At 37.4% G+C, this 20,556-nt stretch overlaps 1 protein-coding gene across 1 annotated transcript; it reads left to right on the forward strand.

The window, feature by feature from the left end:
- The first annotated feature begins 4,509 nt into the window (after positions 1–4,509).
- On the forward strand, positions 4,510–19,217 carry LOC117790728. The gene is made up of 7 exons (XM_034630271.1): positions 4,510–4,581; positions 14,952–15,366; positions 15,442–15,901; positions 17,522–17,759; positions 17,824–18,038; positions 18,224–18,329; positions 18,528–19,217. The coding sequence occupies exons 1-7, from the start codon at positions 4,512–4,514 to the stop codon at positions 18,677–18,679; spliced, it is 1,656 nt and encodes a 551-aa protein (XP_034486162.1). The 5' UTR covers positions 4,510–4,511; the 3' UTR covers positions 18,680–19,217.
- The last annotated feature ends 1,339 nt before the right edge of the window (positions 19,218–20,556 follow it).

The raw sequence follows: 20,556 nt of genomic DNA on the forward strand, positions 1-20,556 counted from the left end.
CCCCCTGTCTCTCTCACTCTGCGTCCTTCTTCCTCTGTTCTCTGGTAAAGCATTGCAGCATTTTCATTGTAATTGTCATTTGAATGTCATTCGATTACGCGTTCTGTTTGCTTTTAATTGCTGCACTCATCCATTTTATTTAGCAGTTGGCAGCTAGCTAGCGAGTTCCCTCGCTTTTCCAATCGCTTTCCAATCGCTTTTTCTCATTGTAATGGCGATGTGCAGGTTTTCTTCACGGTCTCTCAGCTTACACAAAACCGTGTCACTGTGCAACACTGACACAAGAACAAGTTCAAGAGCTGAGTTCGTGTGCACTCAGGCATCGAATCACTTGCATTAGCAAAGATTGGCTGCATTCAAGCACAACTCCAATTCCTGCTGGCACGAAACCAAGTGATAAAAGAGTGAAATACGGTATTTACATATTTACATATAGAATTTTTATTATTCACAGTTAAAGTAAAAACATATTTGTGCTTTATTTGCTTATGCAGTTCAGCGTCTGAAGCACTTAAACTCAACTAGTCTGAAAGGCTAGGCTCTTATTACGTTGTTATATTTACTTGTATCTAACAAAGCAACTTACGTTTAATTGTAAGGCTTGTAAACATTTTCTTTAATTTCCATTCAGAACTCCAGCTGTTATTTATAGAACATAGAGCCTTAAAAATTTATTTATAAATACGTTTGTTTGATTTAAATGTTCAAAAGCTAATTGCTAAACTGCTTTAAGTTCAATAAAACACTTAAAATGCGTAAAGATCAAACAAAATATTCAGATTAAATTGTGAGTAAAGAATGAATTTCGAGTACTTACACGTGTTTGGAAAATAAGTTGTTGTTCCGTTCAGTCGGATCATAAATATGTACAATTTACGACTCAGTCACATAATGCGAAACACTCAAATTAACAGCAATAAATTGAAATGGGACAGGAGGACAGCATGTGTCGCCTTTTGACACAATTCATGAGCTTCGGCAGTTGTCGAGGCTCTCTAAATGCGACATAAAGTATATTTTGATTATTTTGTGAGCCAAAGTTTAACATTTTTAAGGCCTCACTTACTTGAAGCGAGCACCAACATCATTTGCATTTCAAATTTAACGGCGTAAGATCTTGCTGGCGTGCGTAGGAGGAAGTGGCACATGGAATTGACTGTATGTGCCACAAATGGTGTGTTAACACAACAAAGAGGTAATAACAATGACTGTGCTCCCCTGCTGTGTTTGTCTGTGTTTTGTGCAGGCATTTGTATTCCTGTAGCCCTGCGTGAGGATCCGCTACCAGATCCACACTACCACCACCTTTATTCCACCTCGCTTCCCGGCATTTTGTAAACATTTTTATTTGTTTTCTCTCTATTTTTTTTTTGTTGGTTATTCGGAAGCTGTGTCAATATACGATAAATTGAACTGTGAAAGAATTTATGTTGGCACTTTGTGAGAGCGAAGCATTCCAGCGATACGAGGCTCTGCCCCCGCACACACACCACACAAAGCACCCACCGCACCCACCGCACCCGCACCCGCACCATCATCCACAACCCGCACCCCTTACTCAATTGCCTGCTGTGCGTTTGCCTCTTGCTGTTGCCCTCGGGGGACTTAAAAGTTCAATAATATTTATTTATTTGTTACTTGCTCTTTGACAAAAGCTCACAAGATTAGACCAGGCCGTATATCACGTCTCGCATATTGGGTCAGATTTAATGGCGTTGCGTAGTTTTATTGTCACACAAAGTGGCGGAACACAATATGCTTGTCGTAGCAACAAAGACGCACTAAATTAGACTCAGGCCAAAGGATGTGGCAAACATTTAAAAAGCCCATATCGCAAGTTAATTTAAGACACCAACTTAAAGCGGTCAGCGCACTGAGTACACTGAATTTGTAATGTTCCCATCCAAATATTTGGGCCATGGACATCGTTAAAAGAAGATAGAGCTTTCTTCTCAATATATTGCGTGACTTAATCTAAACATAACTGACCCAAGACAACATATTGTACTGGACTTAATAAACATTTTTTGCTGTTATTTTAAAACTTTTTGTTTTAATTCTATTAGAAAACAGTGAGTAATAGCGGTAAAGGTAACGGAACCTATATTTGTTTCGGTTTGATTCACTGTTTAAAAAATTAATCACTAAAATCATTTCTGAGTTGATGCCAACAAATCAGCTGCATCTTTCATTCGCATAATCAAGTGTATACATTACTGAATAACCCTATCACATTCTGAGATACTTTAAAGTTTTCGCTATCACATCCTTAAAACGTTCATCAAATCCAGATACAATGTCTATTTGAAATAGACTTATCTGCTGATAGTTAACAGAGTGCAACTCAGCTGTTGACAAATATATTATAAAGCATTTGTGTGCCAAGTCTTTGCTGACATGCGCAAAGCATGCAACCGGCAAAACTAAGGGGAGTGACTGCTGGTCCATGTTACAGTTCCCCGTCGTGAAATGAAATGAACGAAACGAAACGAGTCGACTCGACTCGATTCGAAACGAAACGAAATGAAATGAAAGGCGGAGAAGTGGTCCAAGGATGCGGCATCAGAAGTTACAGCAGCGACAGGCAGACAGACGAGCAGACGAGCAGACAGGACGGAGGAGCACAAGTTTCCGGCTGTTAGTTGCACACGATTTAGTTGAAAATTTGCATCCTTTGCGAGCGGACGTGACGCGCTGAGCCAAGAGAGCGAACGGAAGCCAACTTGTCGCGTATAGCGGTTTGAATTGAAATCGTGCGTGTTATTTTAGAACGAGTCATATTACGTGCTCAAAGGAAGAGTCGACTTTACCAAAGTCCTTTGTTTATTTTCGTCCAGAGACGATAACTGTGTGCCGCTAATAGATGCAAAGCAACAGCGACTAACAACTGCAAAGATATTTTAAGAACGAACTGAGCTCGACAGAACCAAACGGTTCACAAGATACAGTGAAAGCACTTGGTGTCCTGAGTATCCTCCTGGCTGAGTCAGCGTGTCGGGGTCAAAATCACTTTTCAAATTTGTTTGTTTTTGTTGTATTAAAATGGATATTAGAGTGGCGACGCGAATGTGCAAAAGACACTGAAGTGCCACGAAAATAAAAACAAAACAAAATAGAACAAAATAAATATAAAGAAAAGCTGAAGCAATGCCATAAAAAGGGATTATTGTGAATCGCCCTGGCAAAATAAGTACTTGAAAAATATTTGTTTCAACACGGATTATGCGATAAAGTTTAACTCAACTGAAAATATTTCCTCACGTGCTAAATATTTAAGGATAATGTCTGTATTAAAAAAATGTCTACAAAAAACTTGTTATAATCAACGATAAATGTAGGTGCATCTGCTAAAAACCCATTGAAAAGTAAACGAAAACCCGTTAAACGTTGCAAGTACTTCAAGTCGTGTGGTCTTTGTGGAAAACTTTTGCCATTACTCATAGAAAATAGTGTTCGTGTTAGTTTGGCATACGGAAGATGTAATTTACGAACCCAGCGGAATATCGATAGAATGGTTAAAGTTTTTCGTATTGGATGATTATATGCGAATACTTATGATTAATAGTTGCTGTTGAACTAAAATAGATGTGCGGTTTACAATTTTGATGTTGCATGAATCAGTTAAAAAAGCTTCACAGATAATTGTTCGAAAACAGCTGTTTCAATACGCCACAAAATAATTCGCCAGAATTTGGATAAACAAAAGCCTATAAAAGCATCAAGAATCACTTGAACATTAATCCGCGTTGAATTCCCAATAATTTGTTGAATATATTCCTATTACTTTGAATCCATTTTGGTAATTAAAGTGCTTACAAAACATTAAAAGTTTTTTAACGAACGCATAAATAAGTATTATCTGTTGAATTGCAGTCACTTAACTATAAACCTAAAGAAATGAAAACTACAAATCCATTTGAGAACCGCAAAATTGTGAAACTGTAAGTGGAACAAGGTGAAGCAATAAAAAAAATGAAAACTATGAAAACGCGAGGTCATGAAATCAAAGAAAGAAACTAAAAACTGCAGAGTACATAAAGTTGCGATTTGGTGAAAAGAAGCGGAAAGCAGCAGAAGCAGCAGAAGCAGGACGTCAGGCCCCGGTGAATTAATTCAATAAACCTATTTATCTGGGACTGCGATTGGGACTGTGACTGGGAATAGACACATTTGGCAAAGAATGCGAAAAACTTTGCCAGTCGAGAGGGCCCAGTGCAATCAGAAAGAGCAAAGCATTCAGAGTTTGCAGAGAGCAGCAACGTGCCAAGCACTTGGAGACGATGCCACCGATGGTTCCGCAAACGAGTCCCCAATGGCGGCAGACGACAGACAATGAGCGCACAAAAGATGCTGTAAGTGTCATTGCAGCAAGGAACTGTGCCACAGGGACAGCCACGACAAACAGGACGACCAGGACGAACGGGACGAACCGGACAACCCGAAGTAGCAGTCACCCAACAACGCTGACAACTGCAAAGAAGCGTCGCCAATTTTTACGCACCACCAGGACAATGACTTGGCAACGCGTCTGGCTGGCAGCTCCGATTCTTGTGCTCCTCGGTGTTGTCAACTTTGCAACATGTAAGTACAGCTTGGGACATTTACATATGGACGTCTACCAGTCATACATTTTTGATTTAATTTAAAACATTTCTGCCATAAATATGACCTCATATAATCATCATATCCGTTAGCTTGAGTTCCGTATGGTTATTTCTTATGTTCTATCAGAGTATGTAATACATACATACTATCTATTACTTAAGTGCAATCAATATCTTATAATTTTCTGAAGTAATTGAAGAGTAAACTTAAGACTATACAACGTAAATACTTTTAAGCGGTTCAAAAATATACTGCAGGGTATCCTTTAGTCGCACCTTTTCAGATTTCATATATTTCGTCTGGATTTACTGTTGTGCAAAGTCTGTAGGGTAATTATAATTTCCACTTGATAAATTTGCTTTATATGTTTGTTTTTCTTACCGCCTGACTGCCGACTGGGAGCGCACAGTGGTCTGAAATTGTAGAAAATTTATACAATTATATACTCCTATTAATACCCTTTCAGTGTTCTGTACTCAATTATTGTCCAATTTTGCCACCTGATATAGGTGATTTTAGCCCATTTGTTTCAGGATGTAAAAGACAATACCAAGTTTAGTTAAGGTATAATAAGGGACAACACAAAAGTTACTTCAAGATCAGAGACATGATTAAAGCACAGCTTTTCATATATTTCAACCACTGTGCAAGTGTCAAATATTGGAGGTTGCGACCCTTCGCGCAGTCATGCAAATGTCTAGCCTATTAACTTTGTTTAATCGACGAGTTCCACTTTTTTTTTTTTTTTTGGGACGTAAGCCTGAAACGTAGCGTAAAATAATTTAATTAATTTTTCATGTTCAGATTTTAACCATTTAATCGGATTAACAAGCGCGTTATACTTTTATTGACAGGTCAGTTACCACAATGCAATTAGTGGAATATTTGATGGGGAAAAAACATCAGGGAACATTTTTCTTAAAATATAGTATTAAGCATTTTGGGGGTCAAATATGCTTTCGTCATTTGGCTTTTGTGTTGATTTTTTTGTATTATCATTTTAATACTAGGGTCAATTGTAGCTATTGGCATAAATGCTCATCTGAAACCTTAAAAGCATGTTGGATTAATGTAAATGTTAAATTGAGTCTATTGTAGAAATAGTTTTCTTTTGATAAAAGTGTTGTCAAAATCATATTTTAAAAGAGCAGATCTATCCGTAAAAAAGCAAAACTGGCAGCACTGCTTAAAATTAATCGATCAATATGAACTCAAACTCATGAATAATCCTAAAGGAACGATATTCAGGAACTTAGTTCATTCATTCGGTTCAAGCAGGAAAACATTATTTATACTTCTACGAACCAGTCAACTGTAAGTTTTCAGACGCCTTTTTAAGTTGTAAACTGATGTGCGGAATTTTCAATAAACTTTTAAGTGTTCGGTATGGCCGTCGCACTCTTCGGATCCACTTGAGTATAATTAACAAGGCGCAGTTGAGAGTTTCTTAACCCGACTGCCCTGTGGAGTTGTATTGTAAATGGAAAATGGAAAAGCACTTGCAACTTTGGCTGGACTGGCCGCATATGCATGGCAAGGAAAATAAAACAATAAATTTATAGTTTATTCTGGGGAGCAGCTGAAGAGAGCTGTGGCAAATGTGCTGAAAACATTAACGAAATTGAAAACTTGCCAAATATGTTTAATAAACACATTTTCAGTGGCACGTAGCACTTTGTGGATTCGTTGAGGGGTGGCAAATTCCCAACCGATTCAGATCCAAGCAACCAAAAGCTGAACAAGAAGCATCCACAAGCGCATTCCATTGCGATGCGCTTTCATAAAAGTTTGAGAGCAGCTCGTTATGCCAAATAACTGAAGTTTTCTATGCTGCTGTTGCTTTTGTATAAATTTTGTAATATTACGGGATTTAGCGTAAAGAGTTTTGCACTATGTGCACTCTGCTAATTTGGGGAATGTTCCAAAGTTTGTGGCAAACCCGCTACAGGTTGACGCTCGTCAGTGGTCCGCAATTTAAGGCAATTCCAAAATGCTTAGCAACACCCTATGAGTCACATCGCCTCGTTTCTCTCGATACACTATCCTTTAAGGCCAGCAAAGTGGCGGAGTTATGAGGGGTCGTGAACATCCCACCAAAGGCCATGAGTGTTTGCTTACCTTCATAAATTATGAATCCACAACGACCCCGCATGTTCTTGTAGCATGGACATGGGCACATGTCGGTTAACCTCTGTCTCTGATGCTGTCACCAGCCTGCACTTGACATGTCCTCCGAAAGACCAACAAAAAACGCAACTCAACTCAACTGAACCCAAACGAACCGAAACGGAACGGAACGCCAGCTGTGAGCCGTGGGCAGTGTGCCTTGTGTGCCTTGTGTTGTACAGAGGTTGTGCTTCATCCTTGCAAATAATTTGGTTTATAACTCACAGTGGCAAAAATAATATGAAAATAAATTCAAGAGCATTAATTATGCACAGATCTGTTTTCACTTTATAGTTTTACCTATTTTTTGTTAAACATTTGTATAATAACTTACTTTTTTCTAAATTCCACTACAATAGTGTAAACCTGAACTAATAATTTAGTGGTACTGAGAATTTGTTACTTTCCTACAGGGATTTCTAAAATTTCCACTGATTGAAGTGGAATTCGATAAAAGTTAGAAATACATTTTAGTTTCCAGCATTATTTTAAGTTAATGTGTATTATGTGCGATCGTATGATAGTACTTGATCATCTATTGCAGCGCTTACCACTGTGCGCGGTTAGAAACTAACAATTTGGATTACGGCATGAGCATTCTGGTGCACACAGTTCGCTGCTCTTTTGGCTAAAAAACGAGGGGCTTAAATTATTCAGAGGGTCAGCGCTGTCACTGCAGACGTCGCGTCGTTGCGGGTGCAAGACACAAGGCAAACAGAGGAATAAAACAGAAAAAAAAAAAAAACAATGGCGAAATGACAACAACAAGTGTGGAATTAGTGGTTGGGGGCGTGTAATTGTTGAAAAATAAAAGAAGTACCCAACGGATGACAAACTGCAGCCGACAAAAGTCAACGAGTCTTACAAGTGCCCCCCTTAGTTCAAGTGTGAAAATGGCCCAAAAATAACTAACCAAAATGGCCGTATAATGGTGTGTGCACACCACACATAGCCAGGCACAGGTTCAGTTTTGTCCGACGTTGAAATTTATGAAATATTCCCAGAGCACATGCCGAAGCGTCTGCCGACCGAGGACCGACAGCGCTCGAACTCGGGCCTAAGCCTGATGAAAAATGTTTTGTTTTGGCGACATTGGAACTTATTTATGAGCTGTGCCGCCGGCTGAGTTTGTTGAGCATCAACGGGGAAGGGAGGGGTCTGACGTTGTCGGTGTCAGCATGATGGCGGGATTTTTCCTGTGGGCAAGGCGGAATCTTCCGAATGTTCCGAATGTACTATTGTGGGTGGGACAATATTTGGTTACCAGCAATAAAAGCTAAGAGATAAAAAGCATTGCGGAAAAGTCTAAACAGATAATGTAATGTTGTGCAGATTCGCATAATTATTTTACTTGATTTATACGCGACCTCTCGGGAGTTGTCCAGAGTGGCTAGTGAATTTATTGAGGGTAATAGTATAAAAGAAAAGTATCAAGTACATTTAAACATGCGCAGATGATGAGTTGAATTCAAGTACACAATGCTATAATGCAAAATAATAAATAATAATTGTTTAAATATTCCCTTTTTAAATTAAATTTTTGTCTGCTATCAGCGATATTGATTAAAAGGAATAATTCAGAACGCACATAAATTTTTCAATTCATGTAGCATTGCTTCACAAACCGTTAAGTTACTAAATCCTTTCATAATAATATGGTTTTATACATGTACATTTTAAAAGTGTAAATCTATCGATTCTCTTTGCATCAAAGATAACTTGACTCAAAAGAATGAGACTTACATGATTGCTTAAAGACACACATTATCTGAAGTACCAAGTGCATATACAGTGCGTATACGTAATGTGACACTGGGCAATGCTCCAGTTTCAATTTACACAGCTGAAAAGAAAGCCAAAGGCGAGAAAACTTATTTTTGCCACACGTTCCAACTGAACATGATGCCATAAAAATAAATTGAAGCGCCGCCACCAAAAAGCGAAAGTATAACGGAAAAACAAAAGACTCAAAGTGGGCGTAAAAGATCCTGAGACTGTCGGTTGTTTGGAATGGGATGGGCGTCGCGTCGCATATTCGTTTCGAGTTGTTTTCCTGCTATTGAATTTCGTCTAACGTACAGACGCTTCCCCTTCTCGCAGTCCTGGTTGAATATATCGCATATATTTTAACTGTGACACCCAACATATGTTTCACTTTGAATGACTACAAGAAAATTGTTGAAGCTATTTTCACAAAACACAACATTTTAGCAGTAGCAGTGGCAGTGGCAGCAGACTGTCTTTAATGCTACCCCTCAACAATTGCCGCCCACACAAGCCACTCAACCACCCACAAACTCACATGCAAATGTATCTTAAATGCGTAGACAGCATGTATTTGTATTTACATAGAATAAAGAAACAATTTCAAATTATTTTATGACTGCAAATATGCTTATTTATTTATTTGTTACAGTTGCAGAAAAAAGACGCTCGTAATTGCTTATTGATCGATTTTGTAAATGTTTAATATGATAAATAAATTCGAAATATTTATTAACAATTTCTGAAGCGTGACAAATATGCCAAATGTCATTACAATTTTAAACAGGGTAAATGCAAATCATTCAAAGGCTACAGGTTAGATACTTAACAACCACTTGACATAAGTGCAATTGATTTGCTTTTTAAAGTTCCTAGCAAAAGCTATCTTAAAGGCAGTCAGAGCTGTTCCAATACAGAATTAAGATAGTTGTTTTGCGCAAAATATATCGTAGGTATTTTATTTTATTTACTTTTGTTTGTTTTTTAACGAAATTTAATACTGAGTTTGTGCGAGATTGAAGTCTGAAATCAGAGTTTGTTCAGTTAACAACAGTTGAAATCTCTGAATAATAACACCCCAAGGAGTGACGTTTAGAATTGTTCTACACAACAAAAGCATCCGTAACCGCATTAGCAAACGCCAAAACAAAAACAGCAACAACAGCTATAGGAACAAAAATAACAACTAAAGAATTGTCAACAAGAAAATAGACGCAATTTTAACTGCGGCATTAGGCCAACTATCTCGACTCAGATAACTCGGGCTTCTGGTTAAAAGGTGGCAGTTTGACGGTACATGAGCATGAGACTGGTCCAACCGCCTTGAGCAATCTGCTAGCGCGTGTTTTATGCGCACTCCAGGCGCCCATAATCCAAAGTAGTCCCCAATGAAAATTTGTGCTTTTATGGCAGTGCGAGACGGTTTAGTTCGCGGTCTGCACAAACCTTACGTCCTTTAACTAAATAGTAGTCGGAAGCAAAGAAGTTTGAATCTCTTCGCATAAGATATCAAATTTGCGTTGGTTGCCTAGCCCAAAGTCTAGCGTGGATAGCGGCATTTTTAATTATGGTCACAAACAGCTACCATGACTTTTTATTGGATATGTAATTACTTTTGGCCTTTGGCGGCTCAGAATTACAGACGCATATTTTTTATAATTACATGAGAGGAACCATAAAAAGTTTCCTTTGGCGTTGGACAAAGTTAATGCCAGTTTTAATACTCCGCTAATGATGTACGAGAACGTGTATGAGCATCAAATGGCCGACAAAATGCCACTAAGCATGAAACCATAATTAATCCATTGACCTTTAACGGCTAACCCAATCGGAATGCGCATTAATCACTTACACGTAGTTTTTAGTTCAACTATGTATAATGCAGATAAATGAAGATAATGCGAATTCAGAAAGATACTCTGACTTTTTAAGACATTTCACTTACAAATCTACAAGATAAATAAAATCTGTTAACTAAACATTAAAAAGGACATACGCAATTTTGTGGAAAGTGGTCATAAATTTAAGCTTACATTCCAAGCAATTACATGATAAACGCAAGTTTAATAATCCGTTAAACTTCTATTTATTTAAAATCTACTTTTAATGACTAAAAGATAAAATCATATGATATCATCTGATTATGGAAACTAGTCCTGATTACGATTTAATTTTATAAAATTATTTCAATGTAAACTTACTCAAGGGTTAAAGAACTAAGACCAAAATACCATATGGGTGTGTCTGACTTTGTCTTTGTCTCCGGACACCTGTATGGGGGCAAAGGTCGCCATGCTTGTTAGAAAAACACCGCATATAAAAGAAACTTTGTACCAATGAAAATACAATGAGCAATTCTCAGAAAATAGCTAACAAATTTGTAAAAATAAAACCGCTTACAAATAAATGTGTATAAAGTTTTATATCATGAAGTGAGAAATAGTGTATTTTAGACACGTTTGTTGTTGCTTTTGAATTTAGATCCTATAATATGTGTTATTGTTTCACTGTCTTGATATGTCGCTGATGACGTTGATGAGTCTGTTGTGGGGCGCATTATGTTGTCTGAGCAGATATCCAAATTTACATAAAGACGCACACATTCAATGAGTGTGTGTAACTGTGTGTATTTCGTTTTTGTGTATTGGTCGAGCACCACAATCCTAATTTGAGTAATTTTGAGCCTCATTTGGGAGCATTACTATTCAGTTTGCGTACTAGTGTGCCAGCAGTGTAGAAGAGGTGTTAGCAGAGAGGTGCCGAAAATTTTGTTCGTTTTGGTAACATGCCTAAATTATGAACCTTTTGGCAGTTCTGTGGCGAACTAAAACCATCTCATGGCCGAGTTTGAAGTGGACGTGTTAAAAGGGCGTAGGATGAAGTTGAAGCTAAGCCACTTACCATGCCAACAGGCCAATTCAAGTAGGTGGCCAGAAGCAACAAAAACAATTTAAGTGTTATTGCACGTTTCGCTTACATGTCCTGGCAGAGACTCCTCACCTATCCGCTGCTATTCCTTGTATATGTTTTTGTTAGCCAAACCAATTGTGTTGCCTGCGTGATGGGCGTCTTCAGAATGGCGTCTCCTTTCTGCGCCATTTTGTCGCCGAAGTGCAATAAGTGTTAGGATCACACTTCATGTAAGTTCTTCTTGAATATGCCCATTTCTATTGCCTCAAAACAAAACAAACACACGTTGACTGCTGCTGGCCTGAAAATAAATCGGCTTAGAGGCCATCACAAGTAAAACCCAGAAACAAAGTTTTCGGTTACAAAAAGGGAAAAGTGACGTACAAAACGAATGCTTTTGTTCAACTCGAATGCAGGTAAAGCGTAAGCCTAGAAGTGGATTATTTCATATAAGTGAATAATCGATTTTAATTGAAAATCCGAGTACTGACAAAGTCGATTTAAAGCCTTGAGCAACAACTCGTATTTGGATTTGTCTTTTGATATTGTTTGAACATATTGAACAAACAAATTGAAAAAAATGCATATATCATTGAGGGAAGGAGTTGTATAGTATTTTAAATTTACTATTTCGGATCGTTTTCAATTTGCATTTTTACAGCATTTCACATTTACCCGACTGAGTTGGCCTTTTACCTTTTTTACAACTGGCTGCCGAGACCTTATCGACACACCCAAATCTCACGCATTCACATTCGTCCATTCGTATGAAAATTTATGCGGTTCGCAGTTTTTTTTTTTTTTTTTGCGAGGCTGAAAACTTGATGTCCCCCTTGGCCATTTTTGGCTGCAAAACGTAGCGTCAGGTAGAAGTGGTACCTAAATCAAGACCTGACAAGAACGCAAAATGAATTAATTTAAAAATGCAAATTTCTTTTATCAAAGCGTTGAAATCTTACCAAGAAAAAACTGCAATCAGCTTAAATCCAAGGTTCGCTGACTGACTGGCTTTATTACGTTAAAGGACTGTTGGCCTATCTGCAAGGAAAACGAAATTTCCTTCCACCAAAATATGGCTCGTGTTCGCCTTCAAAAGATGCTGCAAAATTTTCAGACCTAATAATATCGAATAATCCTTAAACAAAGCAAGTTCAAATAATAGTTTTGTGTTTATTTAATTCTGAATATTTAACTTTTAACTCTAGTAGACTATACAGCAAAGACCGTAATCATTATAAGTTTTATTTTAAAAATCACGCTTTAATGAATATATAATGATTTTTACGATTTTCTTCACCGATTATCATTATTTTTGATCAACAAAATATTATTCAAAAATAATGATTATAAATGATTTGTATTTTTTTCGCTCAAAATAAAACTCAACAATAGTGAATGGCTTCTGTGTTAAACTTTTCTACGATATGATTACATATTCTATATAATATAAATATATTAAATCTTTCAAGTTGCAAAGATTTTCCGTGCGTTAAAAAAAAGTTCTAGAATATTTAAGTCGAGTAAAAGTTATTACAAAAAGAGCTTATTGAATTGCTTCGGGCTCTAATGCTAATCGTTGTTATTAAATAAATTGCAATCACTTTGAAATGAATAAAAACAAGAAAACTACCTTCACAAAAAGGGCAGGAGACTTGTTTTTCCATACTGTAAAGTTGCCGCCTCCTCAATTTGTGGAGCTGACTTAACTTTTCACATCGGTGACTTCAACTTCTCAGTTCACACCCTAATCATCATATATTTTTTTTTATTTTTCATTTTCTCCGATGACTGACCCGGAGGCGACATGTTCTTTTGAGGTCCGATACAGAAAGTTTTTGAGCGAAAAGTTGAGATGTATGGGGAACTAATCACTGGCAAAACTGTTACACAAGCATTTGATGCTTTGAGTGGAAAACGATAAATGTTTATATGTAGTGCCTGAAGTGATTAGCTTGTGATCCTAAAATATACTTAACACAAGTTTATTGATACATTTTTTGATGAATGAATATGTCAGTTAAATTCAGATTTTACACCAGGCTTCATAAATTGTAAAGATTATTATTAGAAATAGAATGCATTCGTCCATATATTATTACAGAATATTATCTAACTGTCAAAATTTTTGTTTTAATATACTCGTATTTAAAATACCAAAAACAGAAGTTTAGGTGTATTTTTCTTTGGTAGATGGAAAGGATTTGCTAGTTTGGGGTATCATCTAGTATATCAATTTATAAATAAACGAGTAAATTAAGCTATGTATTAATTTCAATACAATTTAAAAAAGTATAAAATCCAACTCATTTTAGAGTATTTTGTCAAGCGGTAAAAAAAAATATAAATGCATGACAAAGTTATAATAATAAATATTTAATATAATTGATAGCTATGATATTATTAGCTGTTAAGCGATTACCAAGAGCGATAATTAAACACGCAAAATGTTTAATTTGAAACTGCAAAGTTCTGCCATAATTATAAACGGCGAGTCGCATTTCACTCTGTGGCCCATAAGCACATAAATCCTGATGTATTTTGAAAGACCATTTTCTGGCAAAAAAAGCAAAAGCGAAAACTTTTCAATGGGCCATCACCCCCCCTTCCGGCCTGTAAAACTCAAAGCCGCAACAGCAACAAAAATGAAACATATTTATAATTTTAATTAGCATAAAAGCGTAATTGAAAATTAACTGAAACAAAATATAGAAATAAAGAGAGAGTGAGAGCTCTCCCCTTGGCTGAGCGATACACACATACACACTCACACATACATACATGCTCTGAGAGGTACATAGATATTTTTTAAAGTGAATGCAGCATGAATAAATATTTTGCAATTTTCGAAAAGGTTCTTAAACTCATTTTTATGTGCCCTGAAGTCATATTCGGATTCGCGTATCATCTAAAGATTACATTACATTTTTACTTGTTTACTTAGGCATTGGCCTAAGACTCTTTTTTTTATGAGTTTGAAGGAATAAAACATTTAAATCAACCAAAAATTTATCTTAAGATAAGAACGTTCAAAACATGTTATTTTGTTTTTTAAATTGATTGCATAAGTACAAGCTCAAACAATTTTTAAAGTCAGTTTTTAAATCTCTCTACATACTTTTTCTCTCTTATCGTCTCTGTCTTTCCTCACTTGCTTTCTCTGCCTCTCTCGCTCTCCATCTTTTTCCAGCTGACTTCAAAGAAACCATTTAACGCCCTTCCTGTTTTCGTGGGTTTCTATTTCACACACATTCAAATTCTATTCAAACTTTACCTTTATTCTATATGCTTTGTAATCACATGAAACTATTGAGTGACCGTATTGTCAATTGAAAGTTTATGTTTTACGAGCTTAATTTAATAAGTTTGGCACGTGTCTTAAGAGCATTTTTAAAAAATATTCTTTAAAATATTATTTTTAAACATTCGGAATGTCTCTCACAATGCCCTCATCACAGTTAAGTAGCTCAATTAAGTACAGTACATTTGTATTTTCTGTTTACCCGCAGACCTTGTCACCTGCAGCTCAGCCTCCGACCAGGCCAGTGGCACGGAGCCACAGTTAATGACATTCCCGAGATCCACTTTGCAAGATAGGCCAATGACAACACAAAACGATCTAATTACGACAGCCCGAAACTCAACAACATTGCTGACAGCGAAAAAGGCAACAGCAACAGCAACAGCAACAATAACCACAGGTCATGGCAGCACAACTCTGTCCATGTCATCAACAGCCCCAACGATAACGACAACAAGAACGAGAACGACAGGAGCAGCTCCAGTAGCAAATAAGTCCACACAAATTGGGCTAACTACGGAGGCCTCAACGGGCGCGTCTGCTGAAAAGCAAACACCATCTACAGCAGCAACAACAACGAGTGCGATAGCAACGATGTTCATATCAACAATTTATCCAGCATCAACAACAGACCCAGCGACAGCAGTCCCAGACTTGCCAGTCCAAATGGCAGCAGCGACGGCGTTGGCGTTAGCGTTAACGGAAACGGATGCCCACAACTCCATTGAAATGCCAACGTCACTGGCTTCTGCGGAGCAGCAGGAGGAGCAGAGCGCTGTGTTGCCTCATCCTCATCCGGCCAGCGCTGATTCACTGACTAAGGGCTTCTCCATACCTACATTCCTGCCACCATTTCCCGAGTTCGCCGCCGCAGATCTGCCAGCTTACCGAGCTGCAGCAGCTGCAGCTGCAGCTGAAGAGGCTGCTGCCGTCGCCAAAGCCGCAGCTGCCGCAGCAGCAGCAGCATCAACCGTGGCCTCGGAGACTGTGACATTGTCACCGGAGGAGCAGCGCCAACAAATGTTTAATGAGCAACATTCGTACTTGGCCTCCCACAACGGGCAACTGCTGCCAGGCCAACAACCACGCAAAAATCTGACAATGCCCGTGCTAAACATCACAGCGCAAATGGGAAATCACGCTTACATGCCATGTCAGGTGAGAGACACCACAGGCATCCAGCTGCAGTTTGCAGCTGCAGCTTTAGCTAATGCTCAGTTTCAGGTCCAGGTCCAAGTGCAAGTCCATATCCAAACCCACATCCAATCCTAGTCATCCAATTTAATGCTTCATGCGCGAACTGTGCCACTTTAGTTGTGGGTGTGAAAGTGTTAGTGTAAGTGTGTGTTTGTGAAAGTGTGACTGACTGAAAGTGTGTCTGTCTGGTTTACATGCGATCTATTAAGGCTTTGAGTTATACATGGCCTGGATTGGACTTGAGAAGGATTAAAGTGCGTCAAAGCTAAAGCTTGCTCTTTAATGATAATATATTTTTAATACTTAACAGTATTTATTTGAATTTTGTAAGCATTTAAAGGCGAAAAGGTTGCTTTATATAAATAAACTTATATCTTAATTTATGCCTAAAATAAAAATTATTCAGGTTAAGTAGGTGCCAAAAATATGTAAATTTTGAACTAGATAAGATATAAGTCAGCAATTTGAAATTAAAGACTTCAAAGAAAATTCAGACCACAAAATAAAAGTAGGCGTGGCACGAGAAAGGGCAGAAATTGACGTTTAAACGCAAGCTTTGTGTTTGTTTAACATTAAAAAAGCGGTAACCATTTTTTTTTGTTTTTGCATATTCTTTTTAAAAGTTTAAAATTTCTTTAAAAAATGGAAGTACAAAATATTTTTTTTTGCCTGCTTAAGTTGCAAATGACGGTGATTTTCAAATTCTTAAGCTGCCACTCTCTTCTTTAAGAGTCCATAATTTTCCATGTTAAATTGGTCAGTTGTAACCCAATCAACAAATTAAGATAAGTTTCTCTTTCTATGTATGTACATATATAATTCGCCTCTAAGCAATTCCTTACTGAGGGCAGTACGCAGCTCGCACTACCTTTCGCTGTCTGGGCGAAAACTTTTGCGAACAGATCAGCATAATTTCATTTGCATATCAACAATTTATTTTGTTTACGTTTATTTTTATGACGTAAACCAGGCCCCAACTTGCCGTGAGCCCGTACATTTCTGCACATTTACTTTTTACATCGAGTGTTGCTTGGGTTTCTGTTAAAGTGTGTCACATACACACACACATTGAGACTGTTTGAAAGAGTCTCAAATACAGACACAGCTACTCATGTAAATGTAAATGTGAGGCCTCTTCAAATAGTTGTTGCTATTGTTGATGTTGATGTTGTTGTTGACTTTTTTATATAAAAACATACATATTGTACTGTACAATATATATTGTGCAATATGTAGTATGTATGCAAATAAGTGTGCTTCTGTCTAAACTTATATTTGTGTCCCCTTCTACAATATGTTAATATATTCTATATACGCGTACCTAGTTTTATCTCCACTACTCTAGTTTAAAGGAGTAAAAAAAAGAATTTCCCAAGCAGACAACTTGAATTCCAAACTCTAAAAGTCTTAGATTTTTGGCTTTGTTTTTAAATTGTGTAGTATTTAATCTTTCTTGAAATTTTTGTGAGATTGACAATTATATTAATTAATTTTTATTAAATATGATGTATCGATTCGACATAAGTGGACTCAAAATCATTTTAGATCAAATTTAATTTTGCAAATTTGTATTATTTTCAGATTCACCGCCTGTCTGATAAGCCCGTTTCGTGGGTGCGTCTGCGTGATGGGCACATTATCAGCGTGGATGAGACCACGTTCATAGCAGACGAGCGCTTCCAGTCGATATTCCAGGAGGACCACGATTATACTTGGTCACTGCAGATCAAGTATGCGGTTCCCAGCGATGCTGGCTGGTACGAGTGTCAAATGGCCACGGAGCCCAAATTGAGTGCCAAAGTGCATCTGGAAGTGATCAGTAAGTAGCAACCATATTCTCTCTTATCATTCGCAATGATTCATTACGCAAATCTATTTTACAGCACCCAAGACTGAGCTTATTGGTGACCAGAATCGATTTGTCAAAGCCGGAAGCAAAGTAGCGCTTCATTGCATTGTGAGAGGTACACTAGATCCTCCCAAATATATCATCTGGTTTCGTGGACAGAAAAAGATTAGCGAGAGCGATGAGCGCACCGGCTGGTATACTCAATTAGATCGTAATATATTTGGCACTGTCGCCGATAATCAAAATACTGTAAGTTACTCAAAGTCAACTCAGCACAGTTCTCTGAAGTTGATTGATTGATTGAATTGAATTCAGATAGACTTAAGAAGATTTTACGATCTAATACAATCGAGTTGCATAGTGTTGAAAATGACGCCTCTGGCGTTTTTCAGTTAGCCAAGGTGTTGAAATAATAAAGTCCACATTAATTACAGATCGGCTCATTAATTATACCGTTCGTTCGCAAGGAGGACTCCGGCAACTATACGTGCCAGCCATCGAACAGTGTCTCCGTATCCGTTGACCTGCACGTCCTGAGCGGTGAGTCCCTTATATAATATGTGTATAATCCTTTACAGTTGGACTGGGCTGACGTGAGCGATTGCGATTGCGATTGTGATTGCCAGAGTGAATGCGAATGCGAGTGCGTGTGAATTATTTTGTCAGCAAGTTAAATGATTCATATTAATTGCAACCGTCACCACACACACACTCTACTCACTCACCTATTGCCAACAGGTGAATACTCCGCATCGGCTATCAAGTCCGCCGCAACAAAGCGAACACCAAGCAGCACGTTCCTACTGTGGGCCCTAAGGCTGCCGGGAATGCTTGGACTAGTGGGAGCCCTAGGAGTGCGGAGAGCATTGGGACTGCTGTCCAAGACGTGACTTGTGACGTGACTCGCCTATTGAGAGGCCAGCTCGGACTTCAATTATTTGTAAGCTTTGCGCAATGTGCAGTTGTACAATTTAGGTTAGAGATTAATTAAAGGCGTCATTGTAAATACCGGAGAGGGGATAGAGGGATAGAGGGTTCAGAAGGTACAACTTTCTATAATTAAGTTAAATGTTATGGTATACTTTCAATCCAACAGAATGTATGCTTCTATGTGTATTGTATATTTAAAAATCAAAATCAAAATACAGATTTAAATGTATGTTATAGACCTGTTCCAAATCCTTCAGTCTGACATAAACAATATATATTCTGGTGAATTTCGCACTCGGAACAGGCCAGACATATACTTACATATATGCAAGTACGAGTAACTTAATTAATTTCTAGTCTAAGAAAAAACAATTTCTGAACAGAAAATCAAAGATATGTTGTTATTTAAAGTTGTGAAAACAGATCAATAATTAGATTATTGTAAGCCAACTGAAACTAAACTTAAATCGAATTCAATAAATTTATGAAAAATTCAAACTGAAATTCGGTTTTATTCAACCCTTATTTTACTACTGTTGTCTTTTATGTGAAATGGATATTTTTCTCAATGGAAATGCCCAAAATATTTGATTTCAGCTGATAAATGAAAAACAAATTGGAACTGTTGGTGCATTTATTTGACTTTTTTACATTTTATGGTTATACATATTTGCCTTGATATTAAATTTAAACACATTACCAATATTTGAACAGTATAAAGTAATAAAATTTAAAATTTCTTGTAAGCTTTTATGTGGGTAAGAATTTAAAATTGGAATAAAGTTTTACTGAACATGACCTTTAGCTATTGAGCTTAAAAAATTATGCACTTCTAATTTGCATTGCCTTGGTCTACAAAAATAAAACTGTTGTGTTTTAAGTTCTTAGAATTTTCTAATTTTGGAACTCACTTTAACAAGTCTGTCTATTGATTTGTTCGCCAATAAAATTTATTCAGCTTGATAAATGGGTGCTTATGACAATGGGGCTTAAACATAAAAAACGGTTAAGTCCGATCTTATTGGCAAATACATACATAAGTAATTTAATATTTTATGGTTATATTTTTGGGTCTCGAAGTGGTGACCTAACCCAATGTTCAAAAAAATTGAAGTATGCAGAAAATGGACTTCAGAGGGAAAAAACCAAATGCTCAACACTTACGACTATGACCGAAGCCGAGCAGGGAGTACATAAAAATGAGTATTAACCATAAAATGACGAACTCCAGGCGGCGACAAAACGGGACTATAAAGCCTTTAAGGTAGACGTCGACTCTATTTTATTGCAGTCACCCAAAATAAAGGATGAGAAGAATAAAAAAAAAAATACAAGACAGCACGTAAAATTTGTCGTTGTCCGCAAAATAAAAGTGGGTTGCAGGGGGAAAGGGTGATGTCCCAAAGAAAAGCAAAGTTGAGAAACAAAAACACGAAACAGGCAGTAAATATTTTCCACTGTGTTCCCAAAGCTGATGACTGACTGACTGACAGCAGAATGAGCGGAAAAGAGGAAAAGCAGCGGGTAAGAATAAATAAAGCTCAGGCAAAGAACCCATTAAGATTGTCACGGATCCAGTTAAAAGCATTTATACTGTGGAGACTATAATACATCCAGTAAATGCTGCCTGAAGAAAAAGCACACGTTGGGATTATGGAAACTATAGCTGAAAGGGGTCGAAAAAGGAAACTAAGTTATCATAAGGAGTGACTACAGGTGACTTGACAAGGACCAGGAGGTTCTTCAGATGATGGAGTAAAATTAGGAGTGAGATTGAGAAACCTTCTGGGGAATCCCTAATTACCCAGCCCGCCATTGTGTTAAATACGTTCCATTT

The sequence above is a fragment of the Drosophila innubila genome (assembly GCF_004354385.1).
Source record: "Drosophila innubila isolate TH190305 chromosome 3R unlocalized genomic scaffold, UK_Dinn_1.0 2_E_3R, whole genome shotgun sequence".
Taxonomy (NCBI): Eukaryota; Metazoa; Arthropoda; class Insecta; order Diptera; family Drosophilidae; genus Drosophila; species Drosophila innubila.